General features: G+C 34.6%; 15 protein-coding genes and 3 pseudogenes across 18 annotated transcripts, besides 5 other annotated features; 9 read left to right on the top strand and 9 right to left on the bottom strand.

The window, feature by feature from the left end:
- Positions 1-18,494: part of a mobile genetic element that runs on past the window's edge.
- On the top strand, positions 1,180-1,440 carry TVAGG3_0897590 (uncharacterized protein; the record flags this gene model as incomplete). Its single annotated transcript, XM_001285092.2, has 1 exon — positions 1,180-1,440. The coding sequence occupies one exon, from the start codon at positions 1,180-1,182 to the stop codon at positions 1,438-1,440; it is 261 nt and encodes an 86-aa protein (XP_001285093.2).
- TVAGG3_0897580 (uncharacterized protein) lies at positions 1,759-2,322 on the top strand (the record flags this gene model as incomplete). Its single annotated transcript, XM_001285093.2, has 1 exon — positions 1,759-2,322. The coding sequence occupies one exon, from the start codon at positions 1,759-1,761 to the stop codon at positions 2,320-2,322; it is 564 nt and encodes a 187-aa protein (XP_001285094.2).
- On the bottom strand, positions 2,993-3,568 carry TVAGG3_0897570 (organellar and viral DNA polymerase type B; the record flags this gene model as incomplete). The annotated part of the gene is made up of 1 exon (XM_051251125.1): positions 2,993-3,568. The coding sequence occupies one exon, from the start codon at positions 3,566-3,568 to the stop codon at positions 2,993-2,995; it is 576 nt and encodes a 191-aa protein (XP_051086600.1).
- Positions 4,030-4,862, bottom strand: TVAGG3_0897560 (annotated as a pseudogene). The gene has a single exon. A coding segment is annotated over exon 1 (833 nt).
- On the bottom strand, positions 5,794-6,770 carry TVAGG3_0897550 (organellar and viral DNA polymerase type B; the record flags this gene model as incomplete). The annotated part of the gene is made up of 1 exon (XM_051251124.1): positions 5,794-6,770. A coding segment is annotated over one exon (977 nt), but the record flags the coding sequence as incomplete, so codon positions are not given.
- Positions 6,862-7,335, top strand: TVAGG3_0897540 (uncharacterized protein; the record flags this gene model as incomplete). The annotated part of the gene is made up of 1 exon (XM_051251123.1): positions 6,862-7,335. One exon carries the CDS (start codon positions 6,862-6,864, stop codon positions 7,333-7,335), a length of 474 nt encoding a protein of 157 aa, XP_051086598.1.
- On the bottom strand, positions 7,755-8,210 carry TVAGG3_0897530 (uncharacterized protein; the record flags this gene model as incomplete). The annotated part of the gene is made up of 1 exon (XM_051251122.1): positions 7,755-8,210. One exon carries the CDS (start codon positions 8,208-8,210, stop codon positions 7,755-7,757), a length of 456 nt encoding a protein of 151 aa, XP_051086597.1.
- Positions 8,385-8,582, bottom strand: TVAGG3_0897520 (KilA, N-terminal/APSES-type HTH, DNA-binding family; the record flags this gene model as incomplete). Its single annotated transcript, XM_051251121.1, has 1 exon — positions 8,385-8,582. One exon carries the CDS (start codon positions 8,580-8,582, stop codon positions 8,385-8,387), a length of 198 nt encoding a protein of 65 aa, XP_051086596.1.
- TVAGG3_0897510 (integrase core domain containing protein family) lies at positions 8,771-9,862 on the bottom strand (the record flags this gene model as incomplete). The annotated part of the gene is made up of 1 exon (XM_051251120.1): positions 8,771-9,862. One exon carries the CDS (start codon positions 9,860-9,862, stop codon positions 8,771-8,773), a length of 1,092 nt encoding a protein of 363 aa, XP_051086595.1.
- Positions 11,922-13,079, bottom strand: TVAGG3_0897500 (annotated as a pseudogene). The gene has a single exon. A coding segment is annotated over exon 1 (1,158 nt).
- TVAGG3_0897490 (uncharacterized protein) lies at positions 13,557-13,982 on the top strand (the record flags this gene model as incomplete). The annotated part of the gene is made up of 1 exon (XM_051251119.1): positions 13,557-13,982. The coding sequence occupies one exon, from the start codon at positions 13,557-13,559 to the stop codon at positions 13,980-13,982; it is 426 nt and encodes a 141-aa protein (XP_051086594.1).
- On the bottom strand, positions 14,245-14,859 carry TVAGG3_0897480 (uncharacterized protein; the record flags this gene model as incomplete). Its single annotated transcript, XM_051251118.1, has 1 exon — positions 14,245-14,859. One exon carries the CDS (start codon positions 14,857-14,859, stop codon positions 14,245-14,247), a length of 615 nt encoding a protein of 204 aa, XP_051086593.1.
- Positions 14,885-15,286, top strand: TVAGG3_0897470 (uncharacterized protein; the record flags this gene model as incomplete). Its single annotated transcript, XM_001299595.2, has 1 exon — positions 14,885-15,286. One exon carries the CDS (start codon positions 14,885-14,887, stop codon positions 15,284-15,286), a length of 402 nt encoding a protein of 133 aa, XP_001299596.2.
- On the bottom strand, positions 15,615-16,137 carry TVAGG3_0897460 (uncharacterized protein; the record flags this gene model as incomplete). Its single annotated transcript, XM_051251117.1, has 1 exon — positions 15,615-16,137. A coding segment is annotated over one exon (523 nt), but the record flags the coding sequence as incomplete, so codon positions are not given.
- Positions 16,187-16,714, top strand: TVAGG3_0897450 (uncharacterized protein; the record flags this gene model as incomplete). Its single annotated transcript, XM_051251116.1, has 1 exon — positions 16,187-16,714. A coding segment is annotated over one exon (528 nt), but the record flags the coding sequence as incomplete, so codon positions are not given.
- A 78-nt stretch (positions 18,495-18,572) lies between the features above and the next one.
- Positions 18,573-18,833: a mobile genetic element.
- Positions 18,834-19,166: 333 nt separating this feature from the next.
- Positions 19,167-19,240: a mobile genetic element.
- A 1,347-nt stretch (positions 19,241-20,587) lies between these two features.
- Positions 20,588-20,624: a mobile genetic element.
- Positions 20,625-22,758: 2,134 nt separating this feature from the next.
- TVAGG3_0897400 lies at positions 22,759-23,979 on the top strand (annotated as a pseudogene). The gene has a single exon. A coding segment is annotated over exon 1 (1,221 nt).
- A 200-nt stretch (positions 23,980-24,179) lies between these two features.
- TVAGG3_0897390 (protein of unknown function, DUF4106 family) lies at positions 24,180-25,031 on the top strand (the record flags this gene model as incomplete). Its single annotated transcript, XM_051251115.1, has 1 exon — positions 24,180-25,031. One exon carries the CDS (start codon positions 24,180-24,182, stop codon positions 25,029-25,031), a length of 852 nt encoding a protein of 283 aa, XP_051086590.1.
- A 55-nt stretch (positions 25,032-25,086) lies between these two features.
- Positions 25,087-26,801: part of a mobile genetic element that runs on past the window's edge.
- On the top strand, positions 25,929-26,559 carry TVAGG3_0897380 (protein of unknown function, DUF4106 family; the record flags this gene model as incomplete). The annotated part of the gene is made up of 1 exon (XM_051251114.1): positions 25,929-26,559. A coding segment is annotated over one exon (631 nt), but the record flags the coding sequence as incomplete, so codon positions are not given.

The following is a 26,801-nucleotide window of genomic DNA, read 5'->3' as shown; positions in this document are numbered from 1 at the left end:
TGTGCATTGTAAGGCGTCGCTACTGAACTTTACTTTAAGCTGAATGTTTCCTGCAAAAGCTGGAATAAATCGAATAGCTTCTAATGGAAGGAATCTTCTAACAGGAATTCTTAAACGAAGCTTAAAATCAAATGATTTTCCTGCTGTAATTGGACCACTAACAATTTGTCCTGTTCTGCATGTTCCCGAATGACTCCATACATCTTCATGTCGAGTCTTTGAGAAAACATCTACTTTCTTTATTTGTTCGGTAGTTTGTGAGTTTGAAGTTATATATGCTTCTTCTCTTGCGTTGTCTTGAGAATATACGATACGACCATTTGCAAGGATTTGATATCCAGCAACTGCATAGAAAGCGTCATCGAAACCAATCCAAAATCCTGGTGGGGTTGTTTTATTGGAACCTGAACCAATTTCTTTATCTACAATAAATTGACCTTCCATTTTATACGTAATGAATGTATTGTAAAGGTCCAACATATTTTCACCAGGAGGTGAGAGATTGAATGTTACCCATGTGTTATCTTTAGCAGTTCCAGGTTGTGATGGAATCTTTGCGTCAGAATATTTTCTATTAGTGTCACCAATTTGAACTGCATTGTCTATGATATCGAAATATGAGCGAATCTGATGAATATGCTCTGCTGGAGTAAATTCGTTTAGCTGTTCGTTCTGCATGTATTTACTTCAGATAAAAATATCTATTTACTTCATTATTCTCACTCTTCTTCTTGGCATTCGTGGTGGAAGTTGTTTCTTGACATTTTCAATGAACTATACATTCTCTTTTGTCTCAACTTCTTTCACTGGCGGGTCAGGGTTCTTTGACTCGGTTTGTTTTTCAATGAAATTCACGAATTTTGCAATAAGCTCTTGGTTCGTTATTGAAAGTACATCTGGCTTCTTTTCTTCTGGTTCTATTGACTTTTCAGTTTGAATAGAAGGCTTAACATGGGCTTCGCCCTCGGTGCCATGCACCTTAATGTTGTCGCTTTCTGCATTCGCTAATGGAACCTTTCTTTTTCTTACGTATATTTTACCATCTTTACTCTGACTTACGTAATAGAAAGGATGTTGTATTCCTCTTGCGTCATTTAATATAATAGACTCTCGCTCTGATTTTGACAAGCTCATTTTACATCGGTTAAAGTTTTAATTTTGTTTTTTATCTGCAGTCAAATGACTCAGACAAGCCCTACGGACAAGACCCAAGGGGTCATAGATGTTGAAGCATTGAAGAAAGAAATTCGTGAGCAAATTTTATCCGAACTGAAGGAACAAAAACAAGAACAAAAGCCAGAGAGACCAAAGAGAAAACTTAGTGAAAAACAACTTGCTGCATTAGCTGCTGGAAGACAGAAGAACCCACGTTTGCTGGCGAAGAAAGCTAGAGAAGAAGCTGAAGCAAAAGCTAAAGAAGCTGAAGCAAAGAAAGAGTAAATGTGTTATTTTTATCGGAACTAAATGTATAGACAAATACCTTTATCTGTTGCGTTCAGTAGTGAAAACCCTGACGTCAAAATAAAGGGGAACAGAGTAACGTTTAAGTTTCCAACAGACTGGATTGTGAACATAAATGAAGAGAAGTACATTGGCATAACATCTATGTATATAACACGTGCTTTCAGAAAGGTTGACTTTATACTTCAAGTCGAGATAGAAAATGACGAACAGTCTTTAAGCGCCCAAAACATTCACATATACAAATACTTTAAAGACGATACAACATTGTTGCAATGTATGATTTCATTTAATGAGATGTTCGAGAAAAAGTTCAACATTGAAGTACAAACTTTACAGCCTTTACGTGAGTTTCTTGCACAACTGAAAGAAGAAGGTAGTCGGCCACAACTTATAGACTTTCATTATGAATTTAATGAAAATGAAGATGGAACTCATGACTGTCAGTTTGTTATATATTCACCATTCAATGAAGTAGCTAAAAAGAAAGAAAATCCATTACGTATAAGATTTCAAATCTCTGAACCAAGTGATGATTTCAAAAATGTTTTCAATTATGATGCAATGCTTCCGAGGAAAAATGAATTTTCAAAGATTGTAACACCTGGCATTTGGGATAGAAAGCAAGCTATATTATATTCAAACTTAAGTAAGGGAGTTGAAAATGAGTTCATTGGTCATACAAGAACTTCACCACTTCCTAATCCTAAATACTATAAATTAACTGGCTTCAATCGTGAGTTTTGGATAGACATGTTCTCCACTCATGACCATAACTGCCCAGTGTTCTTACCTCCAGACCATAAGGACTGTCTCTACATTGAAGCACAACTCTTAAACTCTACCATCGCAGTATTGTAAAATCTACGCTAGTTTTATTTTTTTCTGAAAATTTTATTTGAGTGAAAGGCATGGAAGGTGAAGGACATTGGCAAACACTCGAACATGACAATGACTATGAAATTAACACAGAATATCCACACAATATTAGGAAAAAATCTACAGGAAAAATTGTGAGTGAATGGATGAGCGATGGATATTATAGGTTATGTTTAAACGGTCAAAAATACTTCAAGCACAAACTTATAGCAGAACAATTCATACTTAACCCAGACAACTTACCTCAAGTAGACCATATAAATCATATACGAACAGACAGTAGAATAGAAAATTTAAGATATGTAACATCACAACAAAACAATAAAAACAGATGTAAAGCAAATGGTATAAATTATAACTATGTAGATGAAATTGGTGAAAACTCCATTGAAGTTAAAACATATGGAAAACATGAGTTCGATGATTTATACTATGACCCAGAAAAGACCTCTTCTATTTCTTTAATGGAATTCGCTATAGAGAGCTTCATGTAATGGAAAACAATAAATGTGGAACTCTGTATGTAAATGCATGGACTGTAAAAGGAAAACTTACAAAAATTTCATACAGTGCATTCAAACGTCAATATAATCTTATATGACCTCACTGCTGACAAAAATAAATGACCTCATTATTTTTCTCATTCATGACCTCAGAACTTAAGCTTTCTTATGACTGAAGTCTTAGTCTGAATAGAAAAGTTAAACTTCTCTTCAAATGCAGGTGTAGCAGACTTACATAAGTCAAATCCAATCTCTTGACCGTCATAAAGTGCTTTGTAAAGTTTCATTAAACTGAACTCAGAGTCTTTGTCATATGTTCCAACAGGTATGTGAATGTTCTTATCTTCATTGTAATAGCATTGTATAGCTTCAGGAAACATTTCATTTGCTGTTAAAGCAAGGACGTCTTGTTTGACACCTTTGCAACGTGCATGGAATGCAACTTCATTTAAATCGTTAGTGAGTAAGTCTATGTAGGTCTTCTTTCCACAAAATATTGACTTGTATCCTAAACTTTGTTTTCCAGGTGTTATTTCTGCGAAGTCAGAATGAAATTGACCAAGGTTCTTTCCTATAAGTTCGCGACCGTATCTCTTCTTAAACTCTGCTGCAAGCTTTGGTATGTCTTCATTGAAAATATGCATGCTATCACAGTCCTGGTAAAATATTTGAAGTCCCATATCTTCTGCAGTACAGAATACTTCGTTCATTATTCTCTTCGACATTGACAGAATATTAACACCAAGTGTACAGAAGTTAAAGTGTCTGCAAATGCTTTTCGTTAGCTTGAAAATAGTTTTATCTGAACCATCCAAACCTTCGAACTTCACTATATGGTTGTAGTTTCTGATGGCATATCTTATAGCATCTTTGTCATTTACTATGGTTATTTTTGACTCAATAGGAGATAGAATAGTTTTGCCATAAATACTGTTCAGAATGAGCTTTATATTTTCTTGCAAAGGATTTCCTTCTTTCTTATACTTTAACCTTAACTCAAACAACTTCTTTACTTCATCTCTTATTCTAATATCTCTGTTTCCATCGTAATAGTATCCTTGCAACACTTCACATTTGACACCTTGATATTTTATGAGGTCTTGTAATGTTATATGGTCAACATACATTAAACAGCAAGTGTTTGAACTTCTGGGAACGTTAAGTTCTGGATTTAGTTCAGGGTCACAAACTATTAAAGGAAAGTGTCTATGTATTCCAATCTCTTTTATCTTAATGAGAACAAAGAAGCCAGACATAAACTTTTCACCAATGGGTTCCTTTTGGTCGTCATCGAATAAATGTCTCATGAGATACTCTGTGCTTACATTTCTTTCTTCATAACCTTTGGAATTCCTTCTAAAGTATAAAGTCTTGCTATAGCTGATGGATATAATGAAACAGCGTCGAAGTCAGCAATGAGTTTCTTTTCGCTCTTTTGTTTCATGTTATCTGACAACATACATCTTCCACCTTGAATGCGTCTGAAATAAATTCTCTTGGTTTATTTGAGAGGTCATAAAGATTTCCATTCGGGAAGTATACTCTGTTCTCAAACAATTTGTTAGCAATAGAACAAATACTAACGTAGTCATAAACGTTTAAATCAAACTCTTTCAATAAGTCATTGCGGAACTTAACAAAACCTTCTCTTAAAATTCTTACATCTTGTTTGCAATAAAATGTGCTATACTTTTCTAAGTCGAAGTGGTTTTCATCTATTCTGCAACCTTTGATGGAATCTATGTTTTTCATGAACGTATCAATATCTTTTACAAACTTACACGCTTCAGAAATGACACCAGTTCTGTTGTCATTTGCTAATATAGAGCTTGAATAATATTGATACGGAAATACTTCCTTTTCACCACACTGTAAATGAAAGATTTCAGGAAATAGTTTAAGCTTCTTATTTATAACAGTGTATGAATCTTTAATAATGATTGCTTTACCTTTATATATTCCCGTTATCTGCATTGTTCGTGAACCTTTAATGATGGGAGTTCCTTTCACTTCTGTCATGTGTCTTAAGATGAAGTTTATATCATAACTGAGGTTATGGAAATATATTAAACTCTTGTCAGGAAGTCGTTCCAAAAATTCTGTTGCACAGTTCTGACCCCAAATGCTTTCACTCACTGAACCATCTTCACTGTCATAACAAATGTTAAAGGCTTTATGAACTCCATCAGTGCTACATTCAAAGTCAGCAAAGAAAACGTGCTCAGGAATGAACTTACATTTAGCTTTATTTACTTCTTTTGACTCGGCTTTCTTCTTCAGTTGTACACAATACTTTGGAGCATATGTCAAATCTTTAAATGGTGCAAGGTTCTGTTTATATAAGTCAGTCGTATATGTGAAAAGTTCTCCATAAGAAATAGGTTCGAAATATTTGCACTCCCACAATGTTTTCATAACATCCCATAACGGTGTTGTTCTATCATAACGAACTACATATTTGTTCTCTCTCTTTGTATAAATCTTCATCTGTTTCTCAATGTTCATTCCACCACACTCCTTCAAGATTTCTATATAGTTGCGAATGAAATATGTTGTCATTGGTAATCTTTCATTTAGCATGTAGTGGTCTTCAACAAGAAGTAAGTCAATAGTTCGAACAGTTTCACATTCTTTTGGTATGTATCTCTTTATTTCATTATGTCTTGAGTCATTGAAGTAACCAATGGTAACATTAAATGCTATACCTGTTGCGTCAGAAATTTCTTGTACTTTACTTTGAGGAAAGTCTCTAACACGAATGACTTCTCTCATGTGGTCAATAGTTTCTTCATTTACTCCAGCCTGAATGCAAGCATAAACGAAGCAGTTATCTTCTGTCATAAGTGTTGCAGTTCTTTTGTTCAGTTCATTGAAGATTTGGTAGCGTTCAAGATTTATAGGTAATGTGCAAAGATACTTCCAGAACTGACCGCTTCTCTTCTTATAAAACTTCTTTTCACCATTATCTTTCCAAAAGCTTTCTATAAGTGCTGGGTTTCCTGTTTGCTTAAGAGCTTCCAAAATGGCTTTCTGGTCATTTGTCAGTGTGCTTTCATCTCTATATGGTCTCTTTTTTGGTTTGCCTTTCTTTACATCTGACATCGTTAAGCCTTCATATTCTGTTAAATCATACATCTTTATTTCAGTAATATTCTTTATGTTTGTCAAGAAGAAGTCATAGTGCATTTCAACAATACCTGCGGCATTTGCTTCTATCTCTGATATAAAGTTCTCCTTCAAGAGCTGATGTAGTAATGTTCCAATATTATTGAGGTTTAACGTAGAACATTCATACTTTCCACCAAGTTTATAACATACCATCCATCTTTGTTGGGAGTTTATTTTAATCTTCTCTAAGAGTCTCATGAAAACCTTACCGAAATGTTTGTGTAAGTAGTCTCTGTTTGGTTCATCTAAAGCTTCGATGTTAAAGTCAATGAGTCTATTGCCTGTCTTAACATTCCTCTTCCTATTCTCTTCATCTTTCTTTAACCATCTCTCACCTTCTTTTGGTTTGTCGTCAATGGAACGAAGGACATCGTTAGCTTTGCGAACTTGTTCTATAGCGCTCTTAAACATCTCTCTTCTCTGTTGTTTCAGTGTGTCGTCTCTTCTTCTTGTTTCACCAACGTTTGCATTTGTTATGTCAAACATTTCTCTTCTTACTTCATGAGGTACTGAACGTCTATGATATAAGTCAATAGCAACGTCATTTAAAGGAAATGCTCTTGCATGGACTTCGTCCTCGCCGCGTTGCGGCTTTATGAACTCATGAATTCTATCATAACTTATTGCACCATTATAGTCATTGAGGATGTCAGCGAGTGCTTTTTTGTTTGTTGCGTAATGCTTTGCAACATCTATATTAGCTTCTGTAAGAAGTTGTTGTATTTCCGAGTGTTCTAACTTAGACAACTTCCGATACATCTTTAGTAGGAAATAAAAAAAATATTTTTTGAAAAAATTAGATTAGATTTTTTAAAGTTATTTTTCAAAATAATTTAATATTTTTATTTTAATGAAACACATGCAAGATTGCAAGTTCTTTTCATACAATGCTCTCGCTACTACCATCAAGAATGAGTTCAATAAAGCTTCAAATGTTAATGTTATCTTTAACAAGAAGTTTGTGAAAGAATCTAAGTTTGGTCAGTATGTCAGACCATTAGCTATCGTCATTGACCGCAAACGTTATACTTCACAAGAGTTAGCAGTAGTTTTGAAACAAAAGAGTTTCCTCGTGAATGTCAAAGACACTCATTATACTGTCATAAAGAACTCTAACGTTGACTTCTTCAGTATTGCTTTAAATCTTTCCGAACAGAAAGAATATAAGAAAGGTGAAACAAATGTGAAATATTATCCTTCATCTCTGAAGACAATAACGAACAAAGATGTTATACAGAAATTCTTACCAAAGGTTGAAGAAGCTTCTATTGACATTGACGAAGGAAGTGAAATGGTTGAAGAAATTGACCCTGAAGCTTTATAAGAAAATTTATTTTTGAATAACTGATGGTGACACTGAAAACATTCGTGAAAAAATTAATGAAATCATTAACGTAAACATTAACGATAAAATTTATTTCCAGGACTGTTGTCTAAATGTCATGTTGTCATCATTTTTCAGTTGCGATGGAATATATCTAACCCTCCCGTTAACTAATAAACTTGACGATCAGACAATTCTCCCTTCGTCAATTATGTTCGACACGGAGCATTTATGGAAACAATTAAATGGTAAAAACAAAATAATGACGATCAGACAATTCTCCCTTCGTCAATTATGTTCGACACGGAGCATTTATGGAAACAATTAAATGGTAAAAACAAAATAATGACGAAGGGTTTTGTTTTTTATCGTGGTTTTCTCCACTATGGTCCTAACATGGCACCCGACGAGATTTTTTTTCATTCTTCCTCTTTGAAGTTGTCGAAATATTCTGTTATTTTTTCCTTCAGTAATGTTAAGTCTTCTTTGAATGTAAGTATTGTACAACCTTTGATGTTATAGTGTGTTTGAGGAAGAGTATTTTTGACAATTTCCTTTATTTGCTCATTCAGTGTCATTGAAATCGGTAAGTTTTCACGATAGAACCAGTTTCTGTCAGATTTATATATCTTAGCTAAGTCATAAAAGCTCTTGTTGTTTCTTCTGACTAAATGTAACATAACCATATCTTTATCTTCTTCTTTCTCCAACTCTTCAGTATATATCATATACTTATAACTCTTTTCCTTTCCTTTTGGTACTGAACGCGGTATTCTTTTCTGTATGCTTTTGTCTTTGGATTCAATGACTTCATCTTTTGCTTGAAGTTTCTTTTCCAACTCTCCACGTTCTGCTTTATATAGTTCATCTAACATCATGAAAATATAACAAGCATAACGAGGTGAAGTCCACATTGCTACAGCGTTTACTAAAAGTCTATGAACATAATAACCTTTCAAACCAGGAGCCAAATTCTTGCGATTTTCATACGGAATCTCTTCCCCCGGTTTTTCAAGGGAAGCAATCATATGAGGAAATTCTTCTAAAAGTTATTTTGTCTGTTGGTTTTCAAACCAATGATATGCTTGCTTTGTAGAACGAAGAGCATTCATTATACTTTGCATTTGGTACATATCGTCTTTGACTGAACGAATGAGACGTAACTGTTTGTTATACTGTATGTACTCGTATTCTTCATTTATAGCTTCATGGACTATAACTGTTGTTGTGTTCTCTGATGTTGACATTACTGTCTTTACATACAAAATAAAAAAATAAATAAAAATAAAACTAACTTTATTTTTTCTATCTTAAGGAAATTCATGAAAATTCAAGAGGGTAGTTATCGGGTTAGATCTAACCTTCTCAACTAAAATATATTTCTGCAGTTCATCCGCTACATTATTAACTAATTAACTTCAGACATAAAATATATTTAGTTTAGAAGAATTTTTCTTATTCTTTCTGGCATGTTTTTATCTTTCCAGTACTCCCGCTCTAATGGTCCCAGATGTGTTGGCTTCGACTCTCTCAAGTTCTTAGATGGTATAACATCTTCAACGCCTCCTTCATATCTTACTTTATAAGTGTCATCGTTTATGTTATAGCCAAGTATTTCAATAACCACTCCTCGCTTTGCTTCGTCAATGGTTTCAGCAAGTTTGCCATTACTACTTTCAACTAATTTATGACGAGGATAAAACGCAATGGAGTCGTCAGCAGCTTTTATAAGATATCCATTACATTGCGTAGAGTCTACGATATAATAGTTTCTACTTAACCTTAAACGTTTCTTTGTCAACGGTTTGTCGTCAAGAACTACACGAACTTTTGTACCAGGAATGAGGGTAAATTGTGTTGAATTTCTGATATTTTGTGTTTGGCTTCGTTTCTTTTGTATATACTTTTCTTCTTGTTGTTGTGTCATTGAATTTGGTGTATGTCCTGTTGTAGAATGTGTTGAGGAATTATATACTTCGAGAAAATGTTTCATTGTTTCTTCGGTAAAGTCTCGCTCTTGGTTTAAATCTCTGAGCGTTCTTATGAAGCGGTTTATGATGCCGAGTATGTTATGGTTATGGTCTTCAGTAGTGTAGTGAGTTATGTTATGCTTAATGAGAAAATCTGTGATTTCATTGCTGAGGTATGCACTGTCTTGGTCTGAAGTTAATGAAGTGGGATGATGTTCTGCCACGAACGTCTGCAAAACTCTTAAAACTTCACGAGTTCCTTTATTCCTCATTGGATATGCATATGCTTTGCGAGTGTTAACATTAATGAAGATGAGGAATGGTTTATGTCCTCCTTTTCTGCTTTGAATGAGAGTGTCAAATTGGTATGCGTCAGGAGCGTTGGAGTAAATTGGTAAAAAGTAGTCGTAAGGGTTTATTTTTGTTTGATGTACAACATTTTTGTCAAAGAACCTTTTCACTTCAGCTCTGTTAGTAAATCCCCAACTCTTTGCAGCTTCATTGAACTTCTTAAATGACCTCCATGGATGTTGTTCGAATACTTCTTTCAAGCTCATTTATGTAAAGTTAAAGATTTTATTCAAGACGGTAAGCCTTGACCCAAAGGGTCTAGGCTCAAGTGCGTTCATTGAACGCGGTACCATGCATAAACCGTCATAAATGGTGGCATATAATCTTCACCCGAGCCTGTTGGATTTGTTGTGAAAGTGTGTGAATGATTTTCTCCTGGTTCAGTTGGTCGAAATGTCTTTTTTGCTGAATTGTTATAAGATGGAGATAAAACGTCATTGCCAGCTTCATAGTCTGAGTTGTATAATGGGTGGTCTCTTAATGAGTGGCTATGGTCGCCAGAAAAGTTTGTCGTTCCTGTATGAGTGTGCGCAGGTAAGTTTGCTTCAGTAATTTTCTTCGAACCTCCTGTTTGATTTGACGAGTTAGTGCAGTATAAGAATTTATCTACAATCTGTTGCCACGTACCAAAACCTAAAACACTTGCTGGGTTTGTTGAGTTCATTGACGTATAAATAGAGCCTATAGGATATATGGTTTGAAGAATCTGAGCCTTCATTGTTAGAAGTTCATGTTTAACGTTTATAAATTTTTTGCCATCTTCAATATTTATATTGTTTGTTATTAAACCATTAGGAAAAGTAGGAGGATAAATTTTTTGTTCATGTACAGTTGCACCGTTTCTTCCCGTTTTTGTTACTATTTCAATGCATGCTTTAATTTCTTTAATCTTGATTGTTTGAAATTCTTCATGCACGTGCTCTTTATCGGCTTTTCCATTAAGCGCAGCATTTACTTCCGACTTCTTTGCATAATTTTCATCTACATAAGTTTTGTCGGCTTTCTTATCTAACATTGTTGGTAGTTCATATGCTTCAAAGTTTCTGGCATGATCTTCGATATTCCTGCAACTGTTATCTAAATTGTTAAGAGTATCTTTTATGCTTGTACTCGGATTCTCTAAAGGTGCACTTGAACCCAAATCATAGTTCAATATTATGTCGTCTGCTCTAACAGTAGTGAAGGATTTATGTGTATGGTTCTTGTCGGCTTTCTTATCATATAAATCTTGAGCAGTGAATTTAACATTATTTTCATCATCCATGACATAAACATTTTTACAGCTAATGTCTTTCTTCGTTGTTATGTTTTCATTCGATGTTAAACCTTGTGGAAAGTTAGGAGGTTTATAATATAATGCATCCCCACCAGTTCCGCCAACCGTTCCTTCAATACTTTCTATAGCAACAGTTGAGAAGGAGTTATGTGTATGTTCTTTGTCAGCTTTCTTATCTAACATTGCTGGTAGTTCGTATGCTTCAAAGTTTCTGGCATGACCTTCAATGTTCATACATCTGTTATCTAAATTGTTTAGTGTATCTTTTACGCTTGTACTCGGATTCTCTAAAGGTGCACTTGAACCCAAATCATAGTTCAATATTATTTCGTCTGCTCTAACAGTTGTGAAGGATTCATGTGTATGGTTCTTGTCAGCTTTACTTTTAATAGCATCTTCAAAAGTTATTTTTGCCTTAACTCTCAAAGTAAATCTTGGTTCAACTAATACACCGTTAACAAAGAAACTAGAGGCATAAATTTCATCGTTATAACCAAATGCTTCTGGTGCTTTACCCGTGTCATACTGTACAGTACAGCTTATGTCATAACCTTTAGCACGAATGTATTTATATCTTCTTTCATTAACATCTTCCGTCTTCACTCTTTCTTCAGTTCGTGTTAAATATCCATGGTAGTCCGTTATAATCTGTTCATCTGAACTTATATAATGAACATGGCTTTTATCTGCTTTTTCGGCTAATTTCTCTTCTATCTCATTTATTTCAAGTTCATGCCTACCACCACCTCCCGAAGAAGTATTTTTCTTCAGCTCTTGAAGAACGTCCACTTCGCCATCTTTGGTGTCAATAATGAGACTTTGTGTTAAAACTTTTCCTGTCTTAATGGATGTTTGTAAAACTTCTTCTTCACCGTGTTCGGGGTCATGGTCGTCGTCATATCTTGTGAAATCAGAGATGTTGTCATACATTAAGCATATCTGTCTCAAAAGTTCTGCTATTTGAAACTGGAACGAAAGATATACAGAACTTTCATCATCTCCTAAAGTCAAGTCTGCTTTCTTAAGTATTTCTTGAATGTATGCAATGAGAACAGAGTACCTTGGAAAATATTCGAACAATATTTCATTAGCTGTTGGTTTTGGTGGTTCTTCTGGAGTTTCTGTTGTTTCAGTTCCTTCTGTAGGTTCTGTTGGAGTTTCTGCATCTCTTGACTTCAATGCTCTTGCTCTCAAAGACCTAAATGTTAGAGCACCAGGTTTTACAAAGGACTTTATAAATGCTTTAATAGTTCCTGGTAAGTTATTGTTAGCATTAAGTAAGTTCCTTATGCTTCCATCATGTACGTCCATAGCACTATGTAAAAAATCTATACTTTTCTTGTAGTCAGCAATAGACTGACTGTGATTTTTTAAAGATTTGTCAATACCTTTAAGCCAATCTTCATGCATGTCTGATACTGAGCCAAGAATATCATTTGCTTCCTTTAGTGTATTTTGTGCTTCTCGTAAAGTATCCAATCCCGTACGTGCATTGTTTGCTATACGTCTTACAGTATCTATTTGACTCCTTGTTTCTTGCATCCAACCAGATAAAGTTTTAATAGTATCAGAACCATTTGAAATGAAGTTCAAAGCATTTTTAACGTCATCTAAAACTTCTTCACCAAGTACCGCCCATATCTTTCCGATTTGGTATTGAAGAACTCCATATGAATCAGCTGTTAAACCAGTATTTATAAGGTTCCATATCCATGATTTAGCAGTTTTTCCATCCTTTCCATCTTCACCATCCAAACCGTTTTCGCCTTGAGGTCCTTGTATTCCTTGTATTCCTTGTATTCCTTGTGGTCCTTGAGGTCCGGTGTCACCCTTCTCTCCTTTCAGTTCATCTTTATGTTCGTTATAATATTCTAATGTCATAAGGTGTACATCATTACTGTTACCAGCAACGCCGAGAATTTGTTTCTCATTCATGACTAAATTCTTTAGGCATTTAATGTTGTCGTCAAATCGAAAGCTCTTTAACAATTCAATGAGAACATTTAATACTTTCACTAATGAGGCATCTACTGTAGAATTTATATATTGCACCGTTCCATCATTTATGATAGGAACTTTACTTATTGTAATGAATGGGTCATAAGTGTTAAAAGTATCGAAATCAATGACTTTTTTAGTTTTTCCATCGTCAATGACTAAATCATTGCCTTCAATGGTTAAAGTTGAGTTTTCGTTTACTAGTTCATGTGCTCTTCTTGCTTCATTTGTTTCATACGCATATGCAGCAATAGTCATATTTTAATGAGAATAAAATGTTGTTCTATTTGCAAAGTACAGACCCAAACGAATACGGGACAGTAAAGCTACAAACAAACTTAGGTCTTCAGAATGAAGCGCTTGCTTTCAGAGTTGTTGACTTCAATACTATCGCAACTTTTGTCATAACAGATGAAGCAGATTTCATAGAGATTGAAATAGATGGAAAGAAGCACGAAATAAGATTTCACAATAATGTAGAATATAAGATGGAAACATTAGCTGGAGTGTTAAATGCTCTCATAAATACTACAATAAACAAGGATAACGAAGAAAACTTAATGAATGTTAAACTTATTGCAGGAGTTTTGAAGTTCAGTTATGCGAAGGAGTTTAAGATAACACGAATGAGTCATAGAGTTCAATTGCTTCTGGGAGCATACCATATGACATTTCCTTTGAAAAGTGTTGACAAAACGATTGAGATGAAATCTGTTCCATATGTATGTTATGGCAACTGTTTGTACGTTGAGTCAAAAATAGCTAATGTCACAGGTATTTCAGGAGTTAATAGTAAAGGTTCAGTAGAATATAAGTCTTTCTGTTATGAAGTAAATTCAATGTTCATTCCAAACGTTCCTGTCATAGCAACTCATTTAGGTAAATGGGTTCGCATTAGTCCACATAATTTGAAAGACATGCAATTCAGACTTGTTGACTTTCAAGGAGAGCCTGTAGAACTGAAGGCACCAGTGCGAATGACTGTTGAAGTTGACTTTTTAGAAAATATTAAATGCAACAGCTTACAAGAGAACTCAGAGCTAAAAATATAAAGTATGAATGTTATGTATTAGGTCATGAACTTTGGTTGTTGCTGTTTGATGAAACAAATGAGTTAGTTATGTCAGTCAAGAGAACAGAAAAATATTGTGTTAGTGAAAACTGCACCAAGTCAATAAGATTAGGTTTGCATTATGAAGATGAGTTCGATACTGTTGAAGAAGTTTTGGATAGATATTACAAATTGCTAACTTGAAATTTTTTGACTGACGGCGCAAAGCGCCAAGATGGGCTCAAAGAGCCCTCCTGACTGCTTTAATTTACTAAAACATATTTCAAACAAAGCTTATAGTCAGTAGATAGTTTTGTGTATTCATTCGAATATTTATACTTAAACTCAACTCCTGTAGTTCCTGGTGTTTCAATGATGCGGATGTTACCTATTTTCATGAATATTGGCGTTTGACCACAGCATTCGATTTCAGGGTCGAGATAGTCAATGACACATTGTTTTCCTGTTATTCGTGATATAACATTTTCAAGGTCCTCCTTTGTTAGAATTATTTGGTTCTTGCTTATAAGATTTGTCAAAAGCTTCTTATCGTCTTTGAGTAAAATTGTTTGGTATAACTGAAGAAGGTAATGGTCTACGTTATCTGAAGGATTTGTTTGAACATTTGTGTAAGGGTTGTCGTTGGCTTCTCTTGAAAGAATTTGGTCCAGTGGTGGATACTCTAACTTAACATCTGATGTAGCGTTAGCGTTTGAAGCTGAGTTTAAATTCACGGATTTCAGCTCTGGTTCTGGTTCTTTCAAACACTCTGAACTATAGTTCTTTATGACAATATTGTTTGTCGTTCGTGAGTCAACATTTGATGTTGGTTCAATTGGAACATTAACGGCACCAGCTAAGATGGATTTGCTTCTCATTTCATATAGAATAAAAACCTTTTATATGTATGAAATGAATAATATACTCGACAAGGGTTTGAATGTAAAGCTAACGAATGAAAATATTGTTGAATTCACTGAGACAGGTGCTGTGTATAAAGATGTAGAACTACTGAACAAAAGAGCTAAGGGAAGAAGCAGGAACATGAACAAAGGGTGGAAGCCTATAAAAATTTATGTCAATGATGGCTCAGGAGGTTCAAACATAAAGTATGCAGAAAGTTATAGAGTTTATGCTCTCAAAGGTGAAAAGCCTTCATTTAAGAACAGCTATTCTAACGCATATCCTCAAAAGCTAACGGATGGGGAAGTGGATGATATGAATGACAGCAAAAATATTAACAGAAATGGCGACAGAGATGCATGGAATTTGTTTACCATCAGTCAATTGAAGGTTAAACTTTAAAACAATGTTGGTCGTTCCCATGGAATATTTTTGACTTTAATGGTATTAGTCATGATATGAATCTCAAGGTATGAACGAGGAGAGATGAGAGACTTATATGCTTCCCAAATTTCTTCAAAAGGTAATGTTATACCTGACTGTTTCCAAATGAGTTCAATATCATAACGTGAGAAACCTTGAAAGATAACGAAGTCAGTTATGAGACGTTTTATGTTTAAAGCTAAAAACCTCCATGTTTGCATAAGTATTGCTACAGTTAAGTGGTAATGTCTGACTTTAGTAATGATGTTAGCTAATGGTGAGTCTGGTTTTGACACTAAACCTTTACCAGCGAAATCATCACAAACTAATAAAGTGTTTGATGGATATTTTTTGAAGGGGTATTTTGAAAGTTTTGACAGAATGTAGTTTGTAAGTCGTTTCATATCGTAAACTCCTGAGTATTGACGTAAGTGGTGTTTGTCAATAATTCTTTCCATCTCCTCAGAAGTCTTTTGCATTCCTGACTGTATGAACTCTACGATGGCATAATATTTTCTCTTACGTCGAATGTAACGTTGAAGAAATTCAATGAGTTCACTATCTGGAACTTTAACGACAGAGGCTTGAACTTTTGACATAAATGTTTTCGCTGTTGAGTCCATAGAGTCTGAAGTTACTGATATAATGATTTGGTCATAATATGAGTCATTTCCTAAACGTTCTGTTATAAGAATATGACGAATGAGATTAAATGTCTTTCCTGACCCCATCTTTCCACAATAGAAATAAACGCCATTTGAACAGAATTCATAATCTTTGCTGAAAGGAAGAATAAGAGAAGAGTTAAGTTTGTCTGTAGTTTCATTCATGTCTTCATCTACATCATGTATTAAATGCTTCATTTTATCTCCATTAAAAATGCAAGTCAGAAATATTCAGAACATAGCACCGAGTCTAACTGACAAGAGTATAAAGATATACTATGAACATGTTATGATGAAACCAACCAAAATTCAAGAAAGTCAGTATACTTATGAATATCCAAGATACTGGGTAGAGTATGTAGGAGGTGAGAAAGCTATTGAAATCAGACAGGTTCGAAGTATTCCAGCAGGAAGAACAATATTATTGAAGAACTTTAATGTTTTGAGGTATAATGATGAAACAAAGAAGCAAGATAGTTTCCCTGTTGCTGTGTATGTGAACCTAGACACAGGAGATGACATGAAAGTTTTTAACACAAAGCTTCAAACGGTAGTGAGAGAACAACTTACTGCGGAAGGACATCCATTACCTTCAGAAGTTACCATAGCATATAATTTTGAAACAAACTCAATAGATTTTAAAGTCATCTCTGCAAGGAAGTCAGGTTTTACATTTAATGAAGCAGATGTATATTCGAATGAAAACTTCAAAGCTATTGCATGGTTAGATAATGACGATTGCTTTAAGAAAATATTTAAATACAGTGACTCAACGATGTCAATAGATGACCTTCGTGGAATGTTACCATCGACGTTTACAGTTGAAGGTTCAGCAGGATTGCTTACAAGATTGTCAATTGGTGGCGTTTGGTCTCGTGAGAACATTGTTATAAAATCCAGTATAAGTGAATTTGCTGAAGAATCTATATTATGTCTTTCAAACTATATGTATTCGCCGCCAAAGCATTATAGTATAACAAACTTTGTCAGTAAGTTTAACATAAGACTTGTCGAACCTTCTTCAATGAAAGATGTTGTGCTACCTAAAGATGGAAAGGATGGACTCATTATTGAGATGATTTTAATAGCATATTAAATGAGCTTGTTCTTGAAGGTCATTCATGATGAAATAACTGTTGTAGAAGATGTTAGCAATTGTTCAGACATTTTGAAGCGTATAGATGATATAAGAAAGAAGTTAGATAGACCGCAAAGCGGTGAGGGCGAAGCCTGTGAGAACGCTTATGTTTCATTGACTTTCTCCAGTAACGAGAACTTTTATGAGATAATATTGAAGAGAGATGATTTTAATATGGTGTAAATGGTAGCTTGGGCAGCTTTAGGCGCAATGGGAACAAAAGCATTAGCATTTGGAGCAAAAGCACTTGGAGCTTATGACCCAGTAAATAAAATGAGTGGAGGAAGGGTTTCAAAGACATTAGATGCAAATAAAGGAAAGATTGGAGGCTGGGTTGCAAAGAAGTTAAGATTAAATAAAATAAGGCTCATAAATAAAGCATCCAATTTGGTTGCGATTGAGTCAGAAAATGCTTTAGGAAGGACGATGATTTGCAAAACACGCAAAGACTTTATATGACCAGATGAAAGGTGAAAACAATGCATTTTAATAGAGTCGATGGAACTAAGAAAATGTTTCTTCTCCACCAGCGGTTTATCCATACGGACCTTTATGGAATGTATGGAAACCCTTATGAACGACCATTTGACCCATTGACTGGTGGAAGTAATTGGTATCATTATGGACGAAGAAGAAAGACAGTCAAGTGGAGACAGCCGTGAAGAAAGCAACTAAAAGAAAACCAAGGAAGAGAGTTATAAAGCAATGAATTCAACAGGGTGAAAAACCGGGTGAAAAAAGAGGTGAGATTTCACCACTTCACCTAAATTTATTTTTGTGCTATGTTTTCATACATGTGAGGGTGGTGATATCATTAATTTTTAAGTTTATTTTTTATTTTTTTTATATAAATGACGAAAACTATTGAGATAACAAACTACAACGGTCATGAGTTCAAGAATTTGTTCTTCGTTCCTCGTGAAAATACATTCTATCAGATACGAGGGAGAAAGGGTAAAGTTAGTTTGAGCGTTTATGAAGGAATGAAGAATGGAAAGTTTATACAAGCATACGATACAAACGGTAAGCGTGTTTCATTAGCTTTGTCAAAACTTACTAACATTTATTTTGACAGTGACTTTGACTCTGACGATTGGAGCGACAGCAGCGATACTGAAGAATATGAACTAGTGTGTGAAGCACAGCAATGGGAAGAGTTGCAATACTTTTGTAAGTGAGAACGTTTATTTTTTACAGTAGTGAAGTCGTTTGTGAAAACGTTAGTGAGGTGAAGTGGTTGGCGGCTTTATAAATATTTAAGGTTAAGTTGGTGTTTGTGTTTGTGTTGTAAAATATACGTTAACGGTTTTGTAAAGTGTCAAATTCACATATAATGGGTAAGGAGGCTCGCAGTGCCTCCGTACACATTATATGTATACTAACTAAGGACCCGAAACAACTTTGCTTGTTAACGATACAGACGCATTACTTTGCATTGATACTGTGCTGAGTTGTGTAGAAAGTTTGATTAGAGTTGTTTTGTTCTGGTATCTCTCATCTTCTGATGAGAGAAATCAAAGCAACACAACTCTAATGAGTTTGTTTTCACTCATTTGTATGTAGGTTTTTAGTTCGATTGGAGCTGCTTCATAATGAGATCTCTCATCAATTGATGAGGGAGATCATAACACAAGCAGCTCTAATGTATATGCTCGTATTAACCGGGTTGTAATGCGTTGTAACGTCAGCTTGTAGTTCGTTTGGGGCCACTTCACATTGAGATGAGAAGAAAGATTGTAAAGGACTCTGAAAGGCTTTGGCCGTTGATGTTGTAATCGCATTACTTGGAACTAGCTGGATGCTAAGCTGTTGTAGAATGTTCGATTAGAGCTGTTTTGATATTGATTTTTCTCATCATAAGATTGGAGGAATCATAGCAAAACAACTCTAATGGGTTTACCATCATCTACTTGTATGTAGATGTTTGGGAAATTGTCTTGTTAATCGATTTTCGAGATGACTTTCAAATGCTATAATCAAATGACAAACAAGTCTAAGATTTCTCGACAATACATCAAATCATGATGTTTGTAAGTGCGATGAGATTAGAGTTTTTGAAGGAATGACAAGAGAAGTAGGGAAGCTCGGCATTCGCCGAGCAAATTAAAAATTAACGTATGGATTAAATTTTAAGAGGAATTCAATTTTAATTACGGGTTGTTCAAATATTGATTAATATAAATTTATTAATAAGAATAAACAATTTTTGTTTTTGAATTTATTCAATTTCTAGCTTTACATATAGTTTCAAAATTGTACAACTATGATTATTTCAACAAAAAAATATCTTACTTTTTCACTTCACTTTCACCCTCACTTTTTCCGTAATTCAAATTTCAACATTATGTATTTTAATTCCTTATAGTATTTTTAACATAATTAATCAAATAATAATTGGAAGTTTCTGAACTCACTTTTTCCGTAATTCAAAATCAAAAATATGAATAATATATCTATTTATTATATACTAATGCTATTTTCAACTAGAAGTGAGGTACGGTAATCTTACGGATTCCCGTAACTCAATTTTACGGAAAAAGTGCAGTAAACTACTCAACTTACGGAAAAGTGTCGTAAACTATTGATTGTGGCGGTAAAATCACGGTAATTCACGGAAAGCTATATGCGAAAATTTGAAATTATACAAAATCGAGCGAAACACTTTTAAATAGGTTGTTCTCGTATTTAAAATACTATTCCCAGATTTATTGTCGTCAGAATATTTCCAAATTTTTGCCGATTTACAAAAAATGATTTACAAAGCATATTTTTTAATCGAAAAAATTCCTAAAAAAAGGGACCGGTGTGCGGAAACCTCGGTAAATTACCGCGGTTCCCGTTGGGACTGCCATACTTTTTACTATGGCATTCCAAACGGGAACCGCGGTTGGTTACCATGGATTTCCGTCACCGGTCACATTTTAAAGATTTTTAAAGCCTTATAAAAATATGCTTTGTAAATCATTTTTTGTAAATCGGCAAAAATTTGGTAATTTTCTTCAACTAATAAATCTGCGAATAGCATTTATAATACAAGAACAATCTTTTAAAATTGCGTTTGATTCATTTTTGTATAATTTCATATAGGCACATATATTCTTCCGGGACTTTCCGTGATTTTACCGTAAAATCATTAGTTTACACCAATTTTTCCGTATTTTGAATAGTTTACTGCACTTTTTCCGTAAAATTGAGTTACGGGAATCCGCAAAATTTCCGGACCTCATTTTTCATAGAATATAATAATAATATTTGATAAAAAGATATATTATTTATATTTTTGATTTTTGAATTACGGAAAAAGTGAATTGATAACTTGATTTTTTTATATGGTTAATTTTTCAAATGATATTATGAAGATCTAAAATATTAAAAGTAATAAATTGAATTACGGAAAAAGTGAGGTCAAAAGTGAAATAAATTTGCAGAACAATTTTCATTGAAATAAGCTTTATTTTCATATTAATAACAATGCTGTAATAAACAGAAATTCATCAAAAGTGACAGCTCTCAATTTTTTGACATTTGTAAATTCTAAATTGAATGAGAAAAATGAAATAATACTAAGCATAATACAATATTCTAGATTTAATTATAATTAGGAAAAAGTTAGTTTTGAGAGTACTTTTCATAGGCATATAGAATGAAATCTTCTGAAAAATAATATCACATAAACTCATATTATTTTCTAATATATAACTATTTTATATAAAAATCAAATTCAATGATCTTAAAAGCGAATGATAAACCTCAAAATTTACGAATATAATGAGTGGAAATATAATGCAAAAAAAAAAAAAAAAAAAAAAAAAAAAAAAGGGAGTGGGGCTTCCAGGCACTTCGTGCCTTCTAGCCCTGAAGATGTTTAGTATAAATGAAGTCTTAGAGGACAAACATGACTATGAGTTTTGATATGACAAGATAGAATATGAGAGAGGTCCTATAAACCGGAGAAAGTGTTATATAAACATCTGTCATATTACTCAGAATATTATACAGAATTCAATAAAAATATATTTTAGGTGAAGAGGTGAGATTTCACCTGTTTTTTCACCTCATTTTTCACCTCTTGAATTTTCATGAATTTCTTCGTAAATGTTTTGTCAAGACTTCTTCTTCGTAAATGTTTTGTCAAGACTTCTTCGTAAATGTTTTGTCAAGACTTCTTCGTAAAGACTTTGTCAAGATTTCTTCGTAAAGACTTTGTCAAAACTTCATCGTAATGAGCGTAAATCAGACAAAAATATATTTTAGGGTAGAAGGGTATATCTAACCTCTTTTCTAACCTCTTTTCTACCCTCTTGAATTTTCATGAAATTTACACCAAAAATATACTACTAGGGTCATTTACGAAGAAATCTCAACAAAGTCTTTACGATGAAGTCTTGACAAAGTCTTTACGAAGAAGTCTCAACAAAGTCTTTACGAAGAAGTCTCAACAAAGTCTTTACGAAGAAGTCTCAACAAAGTCTTTACGAAGAAGTCTTAACAAAGTCTTTACGAAGAAATTCATGAAAATTCAAGAGGGTAGAAAAGAGGTTAGAAAAGAGGTTAGATATACCCTTCTACCCTAAAATATATTTTTGGGTCATTTACGAAGAAGTCTCAACAAAGTCTTTACGAAGAAGTCACAATAAAACATCTGTCAAAAACCGCTTTTTAACTTCACTTAAAATGCCACGTAAGCTACGTAAGAATATACGTAAGAGGAAGAGAGCATTGAAACATCCAATAGTAAGACTAACACCACAACAACAGTTGCAACAACAAATGCTGAATGACCCCACTATGTTGCAACAAATGTCAAGCAATCCTATGCTTTTAAACCGAGTCATTGGTGCACAGAGTGGAGGTTTAAGAGCGGGACTTTTAGCGAAAATGGCAGGCTATGGTGGAGCTGCAGACGGAACAGCTTATAAACCCTCAAAGTCAAATGAATTGAGTTCACTCAAAAATCAAATAACAGATGTCAAAAAGTCAAACATAGACATACAGAAGCAAATAAGTGAAAACGAAAAGAAACTAGAATATGACAGACACACAAAGAAACTAAATGAGTTAAACGTAGAGAAAAAGAAGAAAGAAGAACAACTGAAAGAACTAAGTACAGAGGAATATGCAAAAAAGTGTCAGAAAAAGCAGCAGAAGTAGCAAAAAATGGAACAAGATGTCATAAATTTGAAAAACCATACTACTCAATATAAAATACTGAAAGATGAAGAGATAAAACAAAAAGCCCTGAAGACATATATGGATAGCGATGAGTATAAAAAAGAAGTTGAAGCAAATGTAAAGGCAGAAAAACTTTTACAGTTGCAAAACCAAACCGTACAGTATGAAAACTTAGCACAAGAAAGTAAAAATAACGACGCAGCATGCAAAAGGCAATGAAAAGCGCAGAATATATAAAAGCTAATAATGACTGGTTAGATGCCCAAGCCAACGCTAAAGCAGCCCAACTCATAGGGTCAATAAGGACAAAAATACAAGCGGATGAAGACAGTTCAAATGAAGCTTTAACAAATGCTGACTTTAAGAACGCCTTCGAAGCTCTTCATAGTAAGGTGAAACAAGTGAACGACTTCTCATCTGGAAAGAAACTGAAGTCTGAAGGTTTCGACAAAGAGTTAAGAGAAGTAGCACAAAATATGACGAAAATAACAGATGCAGCAACGAGACAGGCAGTTCAAAGTGCCTATGACGCCGTTAGAGCAACTGTTGTGAAAAGTCAAGAAAAAGAGTTACAACAGACCAAAACAGACCTAGTAAATGCTTTCTTAAAAACGAAAAGTCAGGTAGGACATTACGCTGCAGATGGAACATATGTGCCAGCTGGTGGAACTTATATACCACCAAACCCTCCAAGAGAAGCACCTGCACCAGGACTACCTAAAACATTTACATCGTCACATGGACACAGACACAGGCATGCACCAAAACCAACACAACAACCAACACAACAACCAACACAACAACCAACACAACAACCAACAGTTCAAAACCCTGCACAACAACCAACAGTTCAAAACCCTGCACAACAACAACCACAAACAGAGCAAGGACATAAAAGAAGTAGAGAACAAGGAAACCAAGAATTCTTAAAAATGCTTAAAGAAGAGTGTGGTTTCCCAGATACTGTTGACTTTAGTGACAGATATAAAGAAGCTATTGGAAAGTTCAAGGATGGAAATACTGACCCGAACCTATTTAGCTTTATGGCTCAGCACCAAAACGGATATAATCTCAAACCTGGAAAATACAAGCTCGCTAAGGGATATGATTTAATAGCATATCATCCAAATGACATGGATGAATTTACTCCGAGATATTTGATGTCAGAGCTAAATGACAATTCAACTTTCGTCATGAAACGCGTAAAAAATAGAGACGGAACGAAAGAACAAAAGCTTATGAATGCGGATGACGTAGATAGGGAAATTGTTGAAAACGGTCTCGGAATATATGAAATGCCAGCAGATGAGGTACAAGAAACTCCACAGGAAGAACTAGTTCAGATACAACCAGACATGGAAGAAATAGTTCAGCAACAACAGCTAGAAGAGCCTGAAGGAAACGAACAAGTCACTCCTTTGGAAACTAACTTCACAGAACTAGATGAAGATTTGGAACAGCCGAAAAATCTTGACCCTCAACAAGAGCATGAGGTGAATATGGAATCTTTCCAAGAGTCTAAGAAAGATTCGGCTGACATAGTAGAAGAATATCGAAAAATGTTTGCCGACATACAAAAGACTCCAACACCAGATGAAAATATCAGCATAGAATGAAAGTACTGAAAGAAAATGTACACAAATACAACAACCCTTTTTACTTACGAGCATTTAACGTTCAATCTTCGGATGAACTCGGTGAAAATAAAAGGTTAAATTTCAAGAAAACATATAGAAATGAAACATTGTTTAAAGTTCATTCAGAACCTAACCAAGATGGAAACAAACCTACTTTTGTTTCTGCAGACGATGGAACTACAATGAGATGGGGTCATAAAGCTAACCCGGATAGGTGGTTCATAAACTTACAACCTCAATTCCAAGAAGTTGTAGACGCAATGGAAGTCAATGGTGAACCAGATATAGCTGGTATTTTAAGCGCGGCTTTAATGCCATTGAAAGATATGAAACATGCAGATATTTTGGACCAGTATGAAATGAACATGGCTGATGGAAATATAACACCTGACGTTCTAAAACATTTATCTCAAAGAACTACACAGAACCATAGAGATGGTATATTTGGTGAAGAGTTTAGAAAGAAAGTTAGGGAGATAGAAGGAAGAGAACCTATTGTACATGACCTTGCAAACGAAAGTTTACAAAATGTCATAAAAACTTACTTTGCAGACAATGAACCGAGAAGGGATGAATATTTAAGAAAACTCAAATGGACAGTACCAAATGAAATGTTAGTATTGAAAAACATGTTCCTTGACAAAATAAAACCAACTACAGAAATAAACGACGCAAGACTGAAAGATTGGGTAAAAGCTTTCCCATTCACAAAGGATATTATTGGTAACATGGAAAGAAAACCAGAATGGCTACAAAAACATATATTTGGAAACGAGCATATTCCATATGGACAGGCACTGTTTGAAGAGCTTGAACCGGAAACTCAGGAAAGAGTCATGCAAACAATACGCGAAGACTCAAATACAGACTATGACAAACTCTTTCTAGGATATAGGTTACCTGAGATGGGCGACCAGAGCCCAAAGGCAAAAAGGACATGGGAAATTTACAACATACTAGGTGAACATGAGGCAAAGATGCAACAACTTGAAGCAGAGGGCAATGAAGGAAAAAGAAGAGTTAAAAACTCAGTCAGGAAGAAAGTAAAGCTTGGTCCAGTGGGTTCTATTATGACATATAAATCCAACTATTCTATATTTTTACTCATATGAAATGTACGCCGCTCAGAATATAACGCCAACAGTTTTGGATGCCATGAATGGAAATGTTTCCGAATGGTATAACGAATGCGACAATGCCATTAGAAGGTCAGAAATAGTTCCTGGAACTTACGAATATACAACTGCTGTTTCTTATGGAAACGTAGGTGAGTTTGGAGAAGGTTCTTCAACAACAGTAGATATTGCTTGCGACAGGTTTCATATAATTTCTATTGACAACTCATTCTTATACGTGGAACAAGACATTGAAATAAAACCTTCTGCCAAGTTGTCTGACAAGAAAGGTTGCAATGGAATTTTCTATGTCGGATACCAATATGCTCCAGAAGTTTTCATGGGATATAAGATATATTCTAACTCTGACTTAGTTCAAACAGTAACATGGGCAAACTATGAATGGTTCGCTTTGAGAAACTCAGTACAACCACAAGCTAGAGAACAAACAGACCAGTATGCAACTATTGAGAAATAAGAAGACTTGACCCTAACGTTCCAGGAGTTTATGTTAACCTTTCTGGTTCAGATGGAAATGCTGCCACTAAAGTAAAACTGAAACTTAGAGTTCCTTTGTCATCTTTCCTCATCTTCAGGTTTTTAAGATACTTGCCAAACTGGGCAGGAAAAATTTCTATCGAACTTACTCCAAGCAAAAATAACTTAGTCATTGCACCAACACAAGACCCATTCACTCTTACAGACGTAAAGGGAACAAATAAAACGTCATTCGCCGAATTTTGCAAAGACAAAGTTGACTTAGACTTTGGTTTCTCAAACCTCAACACTGAAGTAAACTATTATTTCAATGCTGCTGGAGATGCTTGGGACCCAGTTAAGTTTACATGCGAAAAGTTTGAATGCAAGAGAATAGAAAGCAGACTTGCAGTCTATATGTTGGACCCAGATATTTCAAATGCTTTAGCTGCCAAATATATTGCAGTTCCACTTATGTTCCCTATACACCAAATATCTGTCAAAGACTTTGCAGGTGAAGTTGGAAACCAAAGTGCTGACCCAGGTGCAAGAACAGATATTGCTTTAACAACTGCAATGAAACATGCAGATACTATGTTTGTACTGTTCAGACGAACTATAAATGACTATTCTTGCTTCTACAACCCCGGTATTAAATATCATATAAACATAGATGGCAAATATTATCCAAGAGAAGAATATTCTACAGTTGAAGATATGAGGTCATACAACTTGACATTAGATGCTATGAACTTTAACAACAACTTCACAACAACCATAAACCCTGAAATGCAAAGTTCTATTATGCCATATGTGAAAGTATGGACTCATACAGGAGGTCAAAAAACTCAATATACAAATGGAGACCGTTCAAACTTTTGGCTTGGCATTCCATTTGCTGACTCAGAAGACTTTATGGGTGGTATTTCAACTGTTGGTACTGTACAAATACAATATACTGGTGACAGAGACGGTCCAGATGAATTGAGAGCAAAGAAGTTTACAAAACCAATAGCACTTTTCACGGAAGATGCTCTTTTGAAGATTCGTTCGATGAAACCTGCTGGGGCTCCTCAGATTGGCATAACGACAGCTTCCATCGAGCAGATTTTGGCAGCAGGTCAGTAAGTTGTTCTTGAACTGACTTCTCTCCGTCAAATATTGACAGTACGCCAGTTTTGACATAATATTGTATTATAAACTTACCTTTAGAAATATCTGTAAGTTTTGTTGTTATATTTTTGTCTGCTTCAAGAACTTTCACCATTTCAGTTATACCAACTTTCTTTG

This window comes from Trichomonas vaginalis, chromosome VI, assembly GCF_026262505.1.
Source record: "Trichomonas vaginalis G3 chromosome VI, whole genome shotgun sequence".
NCBI lineage: Eukaryota > Parabasalia > Trichomonadida > Trichomonadidae > Trichomonas > Trichomonas vaginalis.
This window is presented reverse-complemented; position numbering and strand designations above follow the sequence as displayed.